This window comes from Lepidochelys kempii, chromosome 2 (genome assembly GCF_965140265.1).
Source record: "Lepidochelys kempii isolate rLepKem1 chromosome 2, rLepKem1.hap2, whole genome shotgun sequence".
In the NCBI taxonomy this organism is placed as follows: Eukaryota; Metazoa; Chordata; order Testudines; family Cheloniidae; genus Lepidochelys; species Lepidochelys kempii.
Genome location: NC_133257.1, coordinates 268,033,331 through 268,048,196, shown reverse-complemented (window position 1 = coordinate 268,048,196; position 14,866 = coordinate 268,033,331). Strand labels below are relative to the sequence as shown.

Here is a 14,866-nt window from a genome sequence, read left to right as displayed (position 1 = left end):
TTAACCCCTTCCAAACCGGAGCACGGTGACCGCTCCACTACACCATTATACAGCCAACATTTATCGTCACCCTAGAGATGATGTCACAGTGATTTCCTATGCTAAGCATGTCTCTGATAGGCCAAAGTTGGTAGCGGCTTGCCTTTCATTGGTGATCATCAGGGATCCTAGTTGTCAGTGATAAACAAACTCCAAAATTCTCCAATAAAAAAAAAATCCATGTTTTCCCACGATTAAAATTCAGGTTATGTTTAGCGCTTTCCGTGTGTCTACAACTGTCTGCCTTCTCACGTAGTCTACAGCCTTGCTGTGTACAGTACCACACAGCACAGTGCCATCCACATGACATTTGTCCTTGCCAAACTCAGGGACACGGGGTTAGGGGTGGTTTTCAGGTTTGTGGCCTCTTTTCATAACTTAATTACTCACGGCTGGAGGCTGAAGTGAAATTTGAGATGCATTTAAACACGAAGCTCTGTACACCAGAAGCAGTTTGTTGGAGTGTGTTTAGCTATGTACATTTAAAGCACATTCAAAAATCAACCACAAGAGGGGGAGGCTGCGCGCACTGAATACGTGACACTGGTACTTTCAGTAAAATCTAGTTAATAGTTAATATATGTTTTAATTTTTTCAGAAAATGTAAAAAACAAGATTCTCTGTAACAACGCAAATCCCGCGTTTTTCCACGGCAAGTGGATTCCTAGGATCCCTGGTGATCATTGTAAGAATCAAGCACTATTTTTTAGGTTTGATTTTTAAAATAAGCAGCCTGATCCAGCTGCCATGACCCTTGCTCAAGCCAGCTGTCCCACTGAAACCAGTGCCCCTCCTGATCCCGGTGGAAATACTCCTGCTGACTGACACTCGCATGAGCCAGATCAGAATTCAGCCCCTTAAAGTCAATGGGGTGACGTTTTTCATTCATATTATTGTCATTATAGTAACCTCTGGAGGCCCCTCATATCGAGTTCTGCACAAACACACAGTGAGAGAGATTTGCTGCCCAGAGACCTGGCAGTCTAGCCAAGACAGCTGCAGGGCTGCAAGGCGACAAAGGCACAAAGTGGTGCAGCGACTTGGCCGAGATCACACAGCAGCTTAATGGCAGAGGTGGGCCTGGAACTCAGGTCTCTGAAGGGTCAGTGTAGACCTCTGCTTACAGCCATCTTGAGCAGGGAGCACTGCCATGGGGACGGGTTGCAGGCTCAGGCCCTGTGTTTGTATCGCAGACTAATTCCTCGGCGTTACAGACACGCTAGCCAAGGAGGCATAGCCTGGGGGAAGAAAGGCCCCGAGAGGAACATTTCTTCCCTTTGGACTCTTGCATCCCTCAGTGCTCTGCTGCATTACTTGTGCCGGGTGAAATCCACGCCCTAGGGCTTGAGCGGCATGTGGAAGTTTCCTAGGTCTCCCATAGCCCCTGGCTCAGAGCTGAGCCCCAGCTGCTGTGCCAAGACCTGGCCCTTCCTATTTATTGCAGATGTTTAAAAAAGCTTTTGTGTTGCAGAAGCAAAAGCGCACAGTGAGGGCTGGTTTCTTTGTAGGGGCTTGAGCATGGACATAGGTCTCAGCATGACCCAGCGAAATTACTTTGTAGCCCTGCTCTTTGGTTTGGATTTTTCAATGTGGAATTGTCTCAGTATGTTTCTGTTGCATTCAGGGCACCTTCCCTTTCGGGCCTGTAACTGTGGGTCAGTTGTACCAAAGGACTGTGTAGCCTAACGGGTAACGTGTCTGGTTTGAACTTCCAACTCTTACTGGGGTTATACTTTTATTAAATGTCTAAGCAGACTGCTCCATCACTGTGCTTCTAGATAAGTTCATCCTTGAACCACGTCTGTAAAGGGAAAAAAATCCAAAACGTTTGCAACATCAGTAGATCCAAGCTGGAAAATAAAAATTTCAGCCATATAGAGATGCCTATGCAATCCACTGGCAAAGCATGTGTCATGTCCCCCTCAACTGGCTGGCTCCTATAAGGATAACGGCCTACTACTGCTGTTGCTGTTGAAGTTACTCCTTTAACTCAAGTGGTAGAGGTTGGTTCAGTAGAGCTGAAGGTTTGGGATGGAAACCCTGCTGAAGACCTATGAGGACATCTCAACAGCTCGGTTAGAAAAGGGTTAACATATTACGTTTAAAGGGCAACATGCAGATACGGTAATTTGGTCTCCCCTTCTGCAATTGACTGAGGCTTGATCTACACGACATACCTACTTCAGTCTAACTATGTCGCTCAGAGGCATGAAAAATCCACACCCCAGAACGATGTATCTATGCCGACCTTCACCCCCACCCCCATGTAGACAGTGCTATCTTGCTGGGAGAGCTTCTCGGGCCGGCATAGCTGCCGCCTCTCCCATTGGCTTAGAGCGTCTTCACCAGATGTGCTACAGCGGTGGAGCTGCGCCGATGTAACTGTAGTGTAGACCTGCCCTAACTCACTCCTGGGAGCTTTAAACTGGGGAGTGGCAGCTCCGTGTGTCACATCAGCCACCCAGCAGGGCATAAAGTCTAGTGGTTAGGGACTGAGATTCACGTCTTCTGGGGTCTGGTCCTCTCTCTGCCCCTGAGCAAGACACTTCCCCTCTCTGTGCTATAGGTTCCTCAGGTGTCAATGGGGGATTGTATTCATTGCACAAGGGGGGCTTCATTCATTAAAAGCTCAATCTTGCCAGCCCCTTACTTAGTCAATGGGAGACATTCCATGTACTGAGGGCTTGCAGAATAACATGGCTGCTTCTTGAGATATCAGGGCCCAGATCCTCAACTGGTGTAAATCCTGTCACTGCCCTGACTTTACATCACTAAAGATTTGGCCCCACATCTTCATAGGGCTGAACTCTTTATTTTCCTATTTAGGGTTTTTATTAAAACCCGTGAGATACGCTGGATCAGACATGGTGTCGAGATCCCCACTGTGTTTATCGAGATCCCAGAGGGGCAGGGTCATAATAGTGCACTGTATTATTATTTCTACATGGCTGCCTACATGATTCCAAGTCAAATGGAGGACAGGTCGAGCAAAGGCTATTAGCCAGGATGGGCAGGGATGGTGTCCCTAGCCTCTGTTTGCCAGAAGCTGGGAATGGGATGGATCACTTGATGATTACCTGTTCTGTTCATTCCCTCTGGGGCACCTGGCATTAGCCACTGTCGGAAGAAAGGACACTGGGCTAGAGGGACCATTGGTTTAATCCAGTATGGCCGTTCTTATGTTATATTCTTAAATACATCAAACAACTATATCCAGTGCTATGTAATATTCAGATTCTAATTAAATGAGCATATGCAGAGATATATTGGCTGCCGTTCATTCTTGTCTCCTCTCACACCTCATTGCTTCTGCCTTCCAGAGAAGTAAATAACAATGGGGAAAATTCATCCTTGGTGTAATTTAGCTCAGGGGGTCAACCTGTGGGTCATGACCTAAAATTGTGTCACCAGAATGTGTCAAAGGGTCACATAGGAGGCCTGGGCATTGGGGAGGAGGTCAACTCCAGCTTCTTGGCAGGGAGACCCTGGCGTGGCGGGGGGAGGATGCAGAACCTGCCCTGCACCACCCCACAGTGACCGCTCCTGTAGGGCTGGCTGGGCTCAGGCCCCTGCTCCGGGCGCTCTGAGCTGGTGCACAAGGTTGTGGTGTCACTCAGGTTTGGCCCAGCTACCTCTCCGTCATGGTGACAGGGTGCAGCCAGGCCAAATCTGAAGGCGCGGCAGTGTGACCCATGCACCGGATCACAACACCAGTCATGCAAATGTGGCCTGGCTGGCCACCCGTCAGCAAGGGCCAAAGCTGAGCAGCACTGCACCCCTGAAGGTCACAACACCGGGAGAGGGGACCCAACCGAGCCCAGCCAGCCCCATGGGACAGGAACCGCAGGAGCCACCACCATGGTATGCAGGGTGTACCTAGTTAGTACTTATTACATTAATGTGTATATTGCGGATGCGAAATGTGTAGTAAACCAGATGTTTTTTGCATTAAAGCTATTTACTGGGTCATGGCGGGCCGTCAAGGTTACAAATGGGTCCTGAGCCCAACCAGATGGAGAACCGCTGGTGTAGATGGACTGGAATTCAGTCCAGTATTTTGTTGCATCAGGATCCAGCATGTGGGTGGTCCCTTGGCTATTCATGAGGAAGCAGCAAGTCCCAAGTGAATTGCTTGTATTCAGTTATTACACCAAGAACATAGTGGATGAAATAGCTCACTGAGCAACTCCAAAGTCTGGCATCTCCTTGTGTCACCCTAGCCGGTGTCCTCTCGCCTTCGCACCTCCTGCTGGATACAGGCAGTGTCCACAAGATGGCACTAAGGTGCAGTCTCCACTCTAAACAGATGAAGAAGATGTTTATTTCTTCCTGGGACCCACCTCCTGTTTCTGTCCCACTCTACTCAGTACTGGGGAGGCCCCTGCTGGAGTTGTGTGTGCAATTCCGGGTACCACACCTTAGGAAAAATGTGGACAAGTAGGAGAGAGTCCAGAGGACAGCAGCAGAAGTGATAAAAGGTTGAGAAAACCTGACCTGTAAGGGAAGTTCTAAAAAACTGGGCAAGTTTAGTCTTGAGAAAAGAAGACTGAGGGGGGACCGGGTAACAGTCTTTAAAGAAGACAGTGATCAGTTGGAACAGGCTCCAAGGGAGGCTTGGGAACCCCATCACTGGAGGTTTTTAAGAACAGGTTAGAGCAGGGATTGGCAAACTTTGGTCTGCGGCCTGCCAAGGGAAGCCCCCTGGCGGACCGGGCTGGTTTGTTTACCTGCCGTGTCCGCAGGTTCGGCCGATCACAGCTCCCACTGGCCGCGGTTTGCCACTCCAGGCCAATGGGGCTGCAGGAAGCGGCAGCCAGCACATCCCTCGGCCCACGCCGCTTCCTGCAGCCCCCATTGGCCTGAAACGGCGAAACACGGCCAGTGGGAGCCGCGATGGGCCGAACCTGCAGACGCGGCAGGTAAACAAACCGTCCCGGCCTGCCAGGGGGCCGTGTGCCAAAGCTTGCCAATCCCTGGGTTAGAGAAACAGCTGTCAGGGATGGTCTGGGTTTCCTTGGTCCTGCCTCAGCACAGGGGGCTGCACTAGTTGACCTCTCGAGGTCCCTCCCAACCCAACATTTCTATGATTACATCTTTCTTGGTGTCCTGCTCTGCAGCATTAAAACAAAATAGCTTCTGACCCTCTGCTTGTGAAGAAAACCTTCCTAATGCGACACAATTCATTGCTAGCTGCAGACAAAGAGCCTGAAACATTAGCTCTGAAAGGTGTGAGCTGCTCTTGATCCTATCCATGGACTGTTAACTGGCACTCCGTGCTGGGTTCCCTGCCCAGTGCTTACCCAGGTGCTCACAGGGTTGCCAACTCTCATGATTTTGCCAAGAGTTTCATGATAATGATTGTTTCTCCAGCCCCTGGCCCCACCCCCCGGCCCAGTGCCCACTCTCTCTCTCTCACACACACCGTGCTGCAGCAGAGCCATGCATTGTACAGCGAAAGCTAGAGGGAGCAGCTCGCGCCGCTGGTGGGGAAGGCTCTGCTCACAGGGAAGCGCTGCCTCTTCCATCTCTGCTCCTCCTCCCGGAACCAGACACATGCATGGGCCAGATGTGGCAGAGTCAGCCTCTGCAGCCCCTCTTGTTGCCCACTGGGACATAACTCACCCTGCCTCAGTTTCCCTCAGTCCGTGGTTGGCCACTGCCTCCCACATGGTCTGATGCTGCGGCAACTTACCCCTCACCCAAAGTTCCCCTCCCAGGAAACCAATGTTCCCAAACAAATATAACAAAATCAACAGAAGATGCTCTGTCCCAGCCTTGGGCGGGACCCCATCCTTCTACTCGGGTTTAGCTAGTTACCCCTCACCAGCGCTCCCTGCCTCAGGCCTGCCTTTCCTCCGGGGAGACTCCCAGGCACTGATCTCTCTCTGTGCCGGACACAACCTTAGACAACAGTCCCAGGGGCAGCATGAACAGAAGGGCCTTGGCCCCTCGTGGGCTCAGCACCCTGTTCTTTCTGCTCCTCTCTCAGGGCTTCCTCCGGGAGCCTCCCCTCTTCCGGGGCCGGTCTCCAGAGCCTTCCACCCTTCCGCAGCGCCTTGCCCTAACAGCTCTCTCGCCCTTTGTTGGCATTGCAGGACCCCTTCCCAGCCGGGTTTAGTAACTGACCAGGGCCGCCTGCTCCCTAGCCAATCGGGATCAGCTGGGGGAGGTGATCTGTCACAGCCTGGACCCGACTCTCCCTAATGGGCCAGCCGGCCTGTGACACCAGGCCTCTCCCTTCGCATACAGTCCAGTGGGACAACTGGTGGAGGAATCTCACCTCCCAGAATGGCCTGCGTGCCAGCAGCTTCCTCAAGGGCTGGTGAGTCCGGGAGAGTCCCTCTGCCAGCCTCTCCCACTCCTGGTCCTGCGGAGCTGGGCACTATCATGAACACGGCTCCTTCCCGGAGCGAGGCCCCTGCACTGCGCCCCGAAAAGTGGGGTCCCGCAGGCCAAGGAGTGGGGAACACGGACGGGAGTGGTGCTTGGCTGCGCTCGCAATGCATCGGGGGATGGGGGAAGGGCGTGCCCCTTGGTCCCCGGTCCCGTGCCTGGCGCAGGTTATTCCATCCCCTCTGTCTCCTTTGACTGCACACAGTCAAGCGCTCGGAGGCCTGTCCCCAGCAGGGCCAGCTCGCCCCGCACTCCCAGAAGCTGGAGGTGCTGCTGGCAGCCAAGGCCCTTCTCAGGCCAAAGTGCTGTGGGTGCCTTTTATTTCTGCCTCTTCTTTTCACCCCCTCCCTGGCCCAGGTGCCTATGGGAGCAGCGCACCCAAGCGAACGGAGGAGAGGTAGAAATAGCAGCCTGGCCAGCAAGCACCAAGCGGGCAGGTTCACGTCCAGCAGATGCCAGTTAACCGAGCTGGGGCTGCTGAAGGAGGCTGGCGTCCTCTTATTGCTATCGCCCAAGGTGCCCAGCCAGGGGCGCTGCGTGGGCCCTGCAGGGACGGGGCTCTGTGCACCAAGGGCAGAGCTGCAGGGTCTCCTCTGCCTGTCGCTCCCCCATAGAGACAACCCGACATCTCTGCCTCCAGACCTACCCACCACCATCCAGCCCCAGATCCCGCCTGCCCCGCTGCTCCTCTTCTCCACTCACCCCTGAGTTCCTGGCACCGTCTCTGCAAAGGCCCTTAGGCCAGGAGAGAGAAGGACCTGGCTCAGCCCGGCCTGTCCATTACACTGGCTGCTTTGCCACCTCCCAGCTGGGAACTCCAAGCTTCCTCTGGTGAATTCAGGGGAGAGGAGGAGGAAAATCAAGGGCACCATTTCAGATTTTGGTGAAGGGGGGGAGGCAACTTTAACTGTGATTCCAGGGGTTACGTAGGCACCTGAAAACTCTAAGGGAGGCAGATAACGTAACAATTAGCTGACAGGAGCCCTGTATCTAATTCCTATATAAAAGAAAGAACATTTAAATAAATATTAGACCCACTCAGCTCTAATATAACATGTTCTTGTTGTGGCAAGTCACTTAAGGGACACCAATTAGGTTTAAAATGTTAATGTATACTCTTACTTTGTTACTAACTCTGCAGAGAAAGAGAGACCCCATCAGGACTCCTGGGTTCTATCCCGCTCTGGAAGGGGAGTGGGGTCTAGTGCAGGGGTGCCATTTAGGAGGAGATGGGTGGGCTCCTGTCCCCACATTGAGTTTCGAACCAGAGATCTGCTCACAGTGCATGCCCTAGGCCAGCTCTGGAAGGGAGTGGGGTCTAGTGGGTTACAGCACGGGGCAGATACATCTGGGTTCTATATAAGAACATCAGAACGGCCATACTGGATAAGACCATTGGTCTATCTAGCCCAGTATCCTGTCTTCTGACAGTGGCCAGTGCCAGGTGCCCCAGAGGGAATGAACAGAACAGGGAATCATCAAGTGATCCATCCCTTGTCGCCCATTCCCAGCTTCTGACAAACAGAGGCTCGGGACACCATCCCTGCCCAGCCTGGCTAATAGCCATTGATGGACCTGTCCTCCATGAACTTATCTAGTTCATTTTTGAATCCTGTTCTAGTTTTGGCCATCACAACATTCTCTGGCAAAGGGTTGGACTGTGAAGAAATACTTCCTTTTGTTTGTTTTAAATCTGCTGCCTATTGATGTCATTGGTGGCCCCTAGTTCTTGTGTTATGTGAAGGAGTAAATAACAATTCCTTCTTTACTTTCTCCACACCAGTCAGGATTTTATAAACTCTATCATATCCTCTCTTACTCCTCTCTTTTCCAAGGTGAAAAGTCCCAGTCTTATTAATCTCTCCTCATACGGAAGCCGTTCCATACCCCTAATCATTTTTGTTGCCCTTTTCTGAACCTTTTCCAATTCCAATATATCTTTTTTGAGAGGGGGCGACCACATCTGCACACAGTATTCAAGATGTGGGCGAACCATGGATTTATATAGAGGCAATATGATATTTTCTGTCTTATTATCTCTCCCTTATTATCCCTTTCTTAATGATTCCCAACATTCTGTTTGCTTTTTTGACTGCCGCTGCACCTTGAGTGGATGTTTGCAGAGAACTATCCACAATGAGTCCAAGATCTTTTTCTTGACAAGTAACAGCTAATTTAGACCCCAGCATTTGTATGTAAAGTTGGGATTATATTTTGCCATGTGCATTACTTTGTATTTATCAACACTAAATTTCATCTGCCATTTTGCTGCCCAGTTGCCCAGTTTTGTGAGATCCCTTGTAACTCTTCACAGACAGCTTTGGACTTAACTATCTTGAATAATTTTGTATCATCTGCAAATTTTGCCACCTCACTGTTATCCCCTTTTTCCAGATCATGTAGAATAAGTTGAACAACCCTGGTCCTAGTACAGACCCCTGGGGGACACCACTATTTACCTCAATCCCCTACAAAATACTGACCATTTATTCCTACCCTTTGTTTCCTATCTTTTAACTGGAATGCCTGGCAGTGCTTTCAGTATCATCTAATAATCCTTAATTTAATTTAATGACAAGCCTTTCGTTATCTTAATCACCCAGCCTCTGTTTATAACAAACTCCCTGCCCCAAGGGGGAAGCTGAGAGCAGCACAGAACTCATCACAGTCCACACTCAAGCTCTGTCTGGGGCTAGGGCATGTGCTGTGAGCAGACCTCTGGTTCAAAACTTGGGGGGAGGGGGGAAGGAGCCCCCTCAAAATGGCGCCCCTGCAGGAAGACTAGGGTTAGGGGTCCAAAGAACATCCCTGGGCTGATGCCGTTGGCTCCACCAGGGAAGATTTGGGACAGACAGACAGCGTGGAGAAGTGAAACTCTGAGGAAAGTTTTGAAAGCAGCGGAGGCCTGTTAGATAGAGAGTGGAGGCCTGCCAGCGCAACTGAATAACACAGCTGCATGAAAAGTCCTAAGGGCCAGAATCTCAGCTGGTGTCAATCAGCAGAGCTCATTCATTGAAGACTTGGAGCTATGCTGATCAACAGCAGCCAAGGATCTGGCCCTACATGATTAATTCGACATTTTAAGATGGGTTTCAAACCAAGAAATCCAATATTGTTGCATCTCTCCTCCCCTGCCAGGCCTTTCATGTCCCAGGATAAGTTTGTTTTCCTGCCTTTTACCTTCCAGCACCTTAGTGCAAATTCAGCTGCTCTTATGGGAGGAAAGATCAGGCTTCCAGACTATCACAAAAGACAGAGAGCAAAATGCGCTGCCGACAGCCATGGTTCTTTAAGCCACTTATCCATACAGCACCTAAGACTTTACGGTCCAAATTCTGGTCTGTCGAAGCCAATGGCAAAATTCCCATTGGCTTCAACAAGACAGGGGTCTGGCCCTTCCTGTGCAAAGCGCTGAGGAGGTATTAACTAGTCCACGGTAGGTAAAAATTGATTTCCTCCTTTTACAGATAGGGAAGCTGAGAGACACAGAGATTAGGGAACTTGCCCAAGGCCCAGCTGCAAAGCTGGGATGAGAACTCAGGACATCACGCCTCCCGGGCTCAGATACATCCCACGCAGCGCCCCCTTTCTCTTCTCCATATACACTTTTATCAATCCATCCCTGGCAATGAAAAGCAGTGCTGGATTTGTATCTTTTAATAGAGCACGTGGGTGGCTGTGAAAGGGAAGGGCCAAGTCACTCCTATTTCTCCTGGAGGGTGTTCTCCCCCAGCAGACGAAGACTCTTGCTCCTGGAGGATTTGCTGCTCTTGGTCTTCAGCAGCATAGCCTGGCTGTTGGGTAGGATCCCCCCCTGGAAGACAGCATCGCTGCCCAGCAGTAGTTTGTGGAGGTCCTTGTTACGGCGGATGGCAAGCCGCAGGTGCTGCGGCGTGATACATCTCCTTGGGTCATCCCGGGTGGCGTTCCCAGCCTGTGCCAAGAGCTCAGCGGTCAGGTACTCAATCACGGCAGCCAGGTAAACCAGTGCTCCTCCTTTGATCCGCTTGATGCAGTGTCCCTTACGCAGCATCTTCTCTATATGGTCCACAGGGAACTGAAACTTCTCCCGAGAAAACTGGGACTTGGAGTTTGCCTGAGGTGCCTCCCTGGTCTTCCCCAGCCCAGACATGACTGCAAATTCCTGCAGCTCAGTGGCACTCCGTGCAGTAAACAGCAAGAAGAGCGAAAGAGGCTCGGATTGAGGATTCAACGCTATGGCGGTGGGGGAAAGGGAGGGAGGAAGGATGGCAACCTTACATTTTGATTCGTTGGGTATGAACCAATGGGAAGCAAGATCCTTTATTAGCCAATGGGGATATTTCCTCTCTTTATGATGTCATTTTCATTAACAGCCTGTTGACCTTTGCAGTTTCAAGGGAGAGGTGAAGACGAGCATAGGTCTTTTTAGACAAGCTCTTGTGTAATATGATCTTAATTTACAGGATAATTCCTTTAACTCATCACGTTTACACACATCATGTGCAGAGGGGTGGGAAGATGTTGGCTTCCCCTAGCAAATACTTCCTTCTCAAACATGAACCAGCATGGGTTCTTCCCTGCGCACTCCTAGCTGATGGTCTCCTCGTCACTGAGCTACACAAGTTGGAGATGGACAAGATCGAGTAGTAAACACTCCCAAAGGATGGAGCCATGCCATCCACAGCACTTTACAAAGATGGGTAAGTATCACGCAGGATAAGTGACTACACTCACAGTGTGGCAGAATCCAGTCCTGTATTCTAATCCTTAGACCACACTGTTTCACATCTAGTCAGGTCATATCTAGCCCTTCTCCAGTCTTTTCCCACTACTTCCCTTTGGAAACTCTTCTGCACCCTCATACTTCAGTATAATGAAGGCACTCAGATACTGCGGTGATTGGCAGCAAGATAAGAACCTAAATAGACAGATGGAGATTACTTGCTGTCAGTAAGCTTTCCGGATATTCATCATATATCTGCCCTTTCTTAATCCGTCCCATTACAGCTAGTTCTCTCTTTATAACATCCTAAACAATTCCTTTTCCTGCTTGGTGTTTATGAGATCCTACTGAAACTCACCCACCTCACAGACCTTTGAAGCATGGAACTGACGTGCTCCATACCTGCCATTCCCCTCCAAGCTAAGAAACCCCGTCTGCTTCATCCACCATCTACAGAGTCATTCTGGTCACCACACACGACCTTGCCCATCCTCCCTGGGTGGATGGAAGATGCCCTCCTCCCAGCCCTCAGAAACATGCCCCGGAAACACCTTTGTACCAGGTGCAACGTGCCAGATTGACAGCTCTGGATCCTGAGCAAAAAGGTGCAAAGCTTGAGGCTCAAAACAGCCTATATTTCCCCATACCAAGATGCCTCAACGTTGGCCCATGAACCGTAGGTGCCCACTCCGTGGGTGCACCGGGGCTCAAGCACCCATGGGGGAAAAATAGGGGATGTTCAGCACCCACAAGCCACAGCTGCCCAGCGAGGCTGACGTTTGGCGGCTGACGGGAGGCGCTCGGGGGAGGGGGCATACCGTGAGTGGGAAGAGGCGGAGCAAGGGCGGGGCCTCAGGAGAGGGGCTGAGCAGGGGCAGGAAGAAGTGGAGTGAGAGCAGGAAAAGGGGGAGCGTGGGCGGGGCCTGGGGATGGAGCGGGGATGGCGCACCCACTGGGAAAAGTACAAGTCAGAGCCTGTGCTCATACATCACCAGCAATAAAGACTGCCATGGGGTGCCACCCCAAAGAGCCCAGCGTGGCCCCGCCCATGCTCTGCCAGGAAGGCCCCCTGCTGCTTGCCCTTCCCCCTCGGCCCCCCAGCCCAGGCAGGCTGGCTGCTCCTCTTCAGGGAAGTGTGCTGGGGCTAGGGCTGGAGCTAGGGGACTTGGAGTGGCTGGGGCCGCCCAGCGCTGGGGAGTCCCTGGGTCCTGGGGGTGCGCTGCCTGGCGCTCAGGGGGGATTGCGTGCTGCTCACCTGGGGGGGGCTGCATGCCGCCCGCCCTGCTTGGCACTCAGGGGGCACCCACCTGCTTGAGGGCTGGGGGGGCTGCGTGCTGCCTGCCAGGTGTTCTGGGGGGGGAGGGCTGGCGACTGTGGGGGTGGGGGCTCTGGGCTCTGGTGGGAGGGGCAGGGCCGGCCAGGGGCTAGTCTCCGCAAGCTGGTGGGTCACCCACCACTCATGAAGACTGCACAATTAGAACATGGTTAACATTCTGCTGATGATGCCTGAGGTGGACTAAAATCCAGCTCACTCACCCACTCTCCACCACTGCAGGGCTGACAGGAGTAAAAACCAGTAAAAATTTTGTGTCGCTAAAACGTAGCAGCTCAGACGCTGCCCGTGCAGAGGGAGTAAGGAGCAAGACGGTGCCACTTTAAAGTTCCCGCCACAATGAAGTTCAAGAAGAATCAAAATTCAGGTAAGCACAGGGCATTAAACCTACTACGAAGCCTGTGACCAAGTGGATTTTTCCTCCTTATTATGTTGTATGCAAGCCTATGTGAATCTTACCCTTTTACACGAATACTGTGTGTGCCTCAGTTTCCCTGTGTATTGCACCAGTGCCTGGGTGGTGGGGATAAGGATGTGTGACTTTTGCCGAGACCCCGGGGGCAGCTCCAGCTGCCTGCACATAGGCGATGGCCAATGCCCTCCGTAAGCAGGAGGGGGATGCGACCAGGTGACACTTTGCCCTGGAAGCGAGAAAAAGACCAAGAGAAGGGGCAACGAGTGTGTCGGAGGTTGGGTTGCTGGAAGCTGGGCAATCTCCTGTTTGGGACTTGGAGTCTGGCCCAGGATTCTCCAAGATGGACTTTGCTGAAACTCACTGATTTCTGTGCTAACAAGCTCTGTTCTACGTGGTGTTCCTGTTGACTAATAAACCTTCTGTGTTATACACTGGCTGAGAGTCACGGCTGGCTGCAGAGTTGGGGTGCAGAGCCCTCTGGCTTCCCCAGGGGTCCCGTCCATGTGGACCCGCCAAGGGGAAGTGTGCGGTGTGAACAGCGGGGCTGAATGCTCTGAGGTCGGACTGGGAAGGCCATAGCTGAGGAGGTTTTTTGCCCTGAACAGCATGCCCTGAGGGGAGTCACGTTACCCAGAGTCCTGGCTGGCTTCATACAGAGCAGTTCCAGAGCACCGGGCCTGTGACTCCGTCACAAAGCCCAAGATGAAAAGACACGTGGGAGGAAGGATGGTTTGGTCATTAAGGCACAGGGCCAGCATTCAGGAGACCGGGTTTCAGTTACCGACTATCACATACATTTCCTCTGGGGCCTTGCGTCCATTGCTTAATCATTGTTTAATCTCCAGCCCAGTATCCGACAGCGGCCAGTGCCAGGTGCCCCAGAGGCATAGGCGCCAACTCCGTGGGAGCTCCGGGGCTGCACCGGCAACCCCCCATCAGCTCCCTTCCACCCCCCAGCACCTCCCACCTGCCAGCGAGCCCCACAAATCAGCGCCCCCCCCCCCCCCCCGTTGCCCATTCCCAGCTTCTGGCCAACAGAGGCTCGGGACACCCTCCCTGCCCAGCCTGGCTAATAGCCACTGATGGTCCTATCCTCCAGGAACTTAGCTAGTTCTTTTTTGAATGGAGATATTAGCACCAACATTCCCCGTGGGGGGCTGTTATAAGGATAAAATCACTCCTCTTTGTGAACTGCTCTGCTCCCTCTATGCCGAGCACCCCAGGAGAGCCTAAAAATAAACCTGACTGTATTTGGGATCAAACACCATACAGAAGCTTGTGTGGGAGAAGGGGAAGGAGACACATACCCGTTGCAAAGCCTCAGCCCCGGGGCAGGTACATTATATTAATGAAACTGAAAGGGAGGTGAGGAGATTTAAAATTGATAGCAGGAAATATTTTTCACACAATGCACACTTAGACTGGGGATCTGCCACATGAAGTCTAAGAATGCAGTAAAATTCAAAGAGGGATGTGATGTTTATATGGCTAACAAGGACAGTCAGAGTTTCGATAGTTAATGCTAACCAAAAGGGAAGGGAGCTAAACCTTGCACTTCACAGTTTAAAGCACTGGTTCTCAACCAGGGGTACGCAGAGGTCTTCCCCGGGTTCATCAACTCATCTAGAGATTTGCCTAGTTTTACAACCGGCTACATAAAAAGCACCAGAAAAGTCAGTGCAGTACAAACTAAAATTTCATACAGACAAAATGAGACAGTCAGCACTGTTTCCCTAATAATGCACTGGGTCACTTTTGTATTTTTATGTCTGATTTTTTAAGCAAGTAGTTTTTAAGTGAGGTGAAACTTGGGGTACACACGACAAACCCGACTCCTGAAATGGGTCCGGTAGTTGAGAGCCACTGGTTTAAAACAATCTCTAATGATCGGAGAAGAGGATAAAACTCCTCATGGGGCAGATTATCCCACATCTACTGTGCGGTTTCCTGCCTCTTCCTCTGAAGCTGCCCAGTGTCAGAG

General features: G+C 51.6%; 2 protein-coding genes across 2 annotated transcripts in view; one reads left to right on the top strand and one right to left on the bottom strand.

Annotated features, from left to right (window-relative positions):
* LOC140905808 (uncharacterized) overlaps nucleotides 1–14,866 on the top strand; it is a 45,011-nt gene that overhangs the window by 15,152 nt on the left and 14,993 nt on the right. The window lies entirely within an intron of this gene.
* LOC140905806 (histone H2A-like) lies at nucleotides 10,136–10,622 on the bottom strand. The gene has a single exon (XM_073329313.1). It carries the CDS (start codon nucleotides 10,562–10,564, stop codon nucleotides 10,136–10,138), a length of 429 nt encoding a protein of 142 aa, XP_073185414.1. The 5' UTR covers nucleotides 10,565–10,622.

Bases quoted from the DNA above. Each gene is read 5' to 3' on its own strand.
- LOC140905806 (XM_073329313.1), bottom strand. From the start codon at position 10,564: ATGTCTGGGCTGGGGAAGACCAGGGAGGCACCTCAGGCAAACTCCAAG.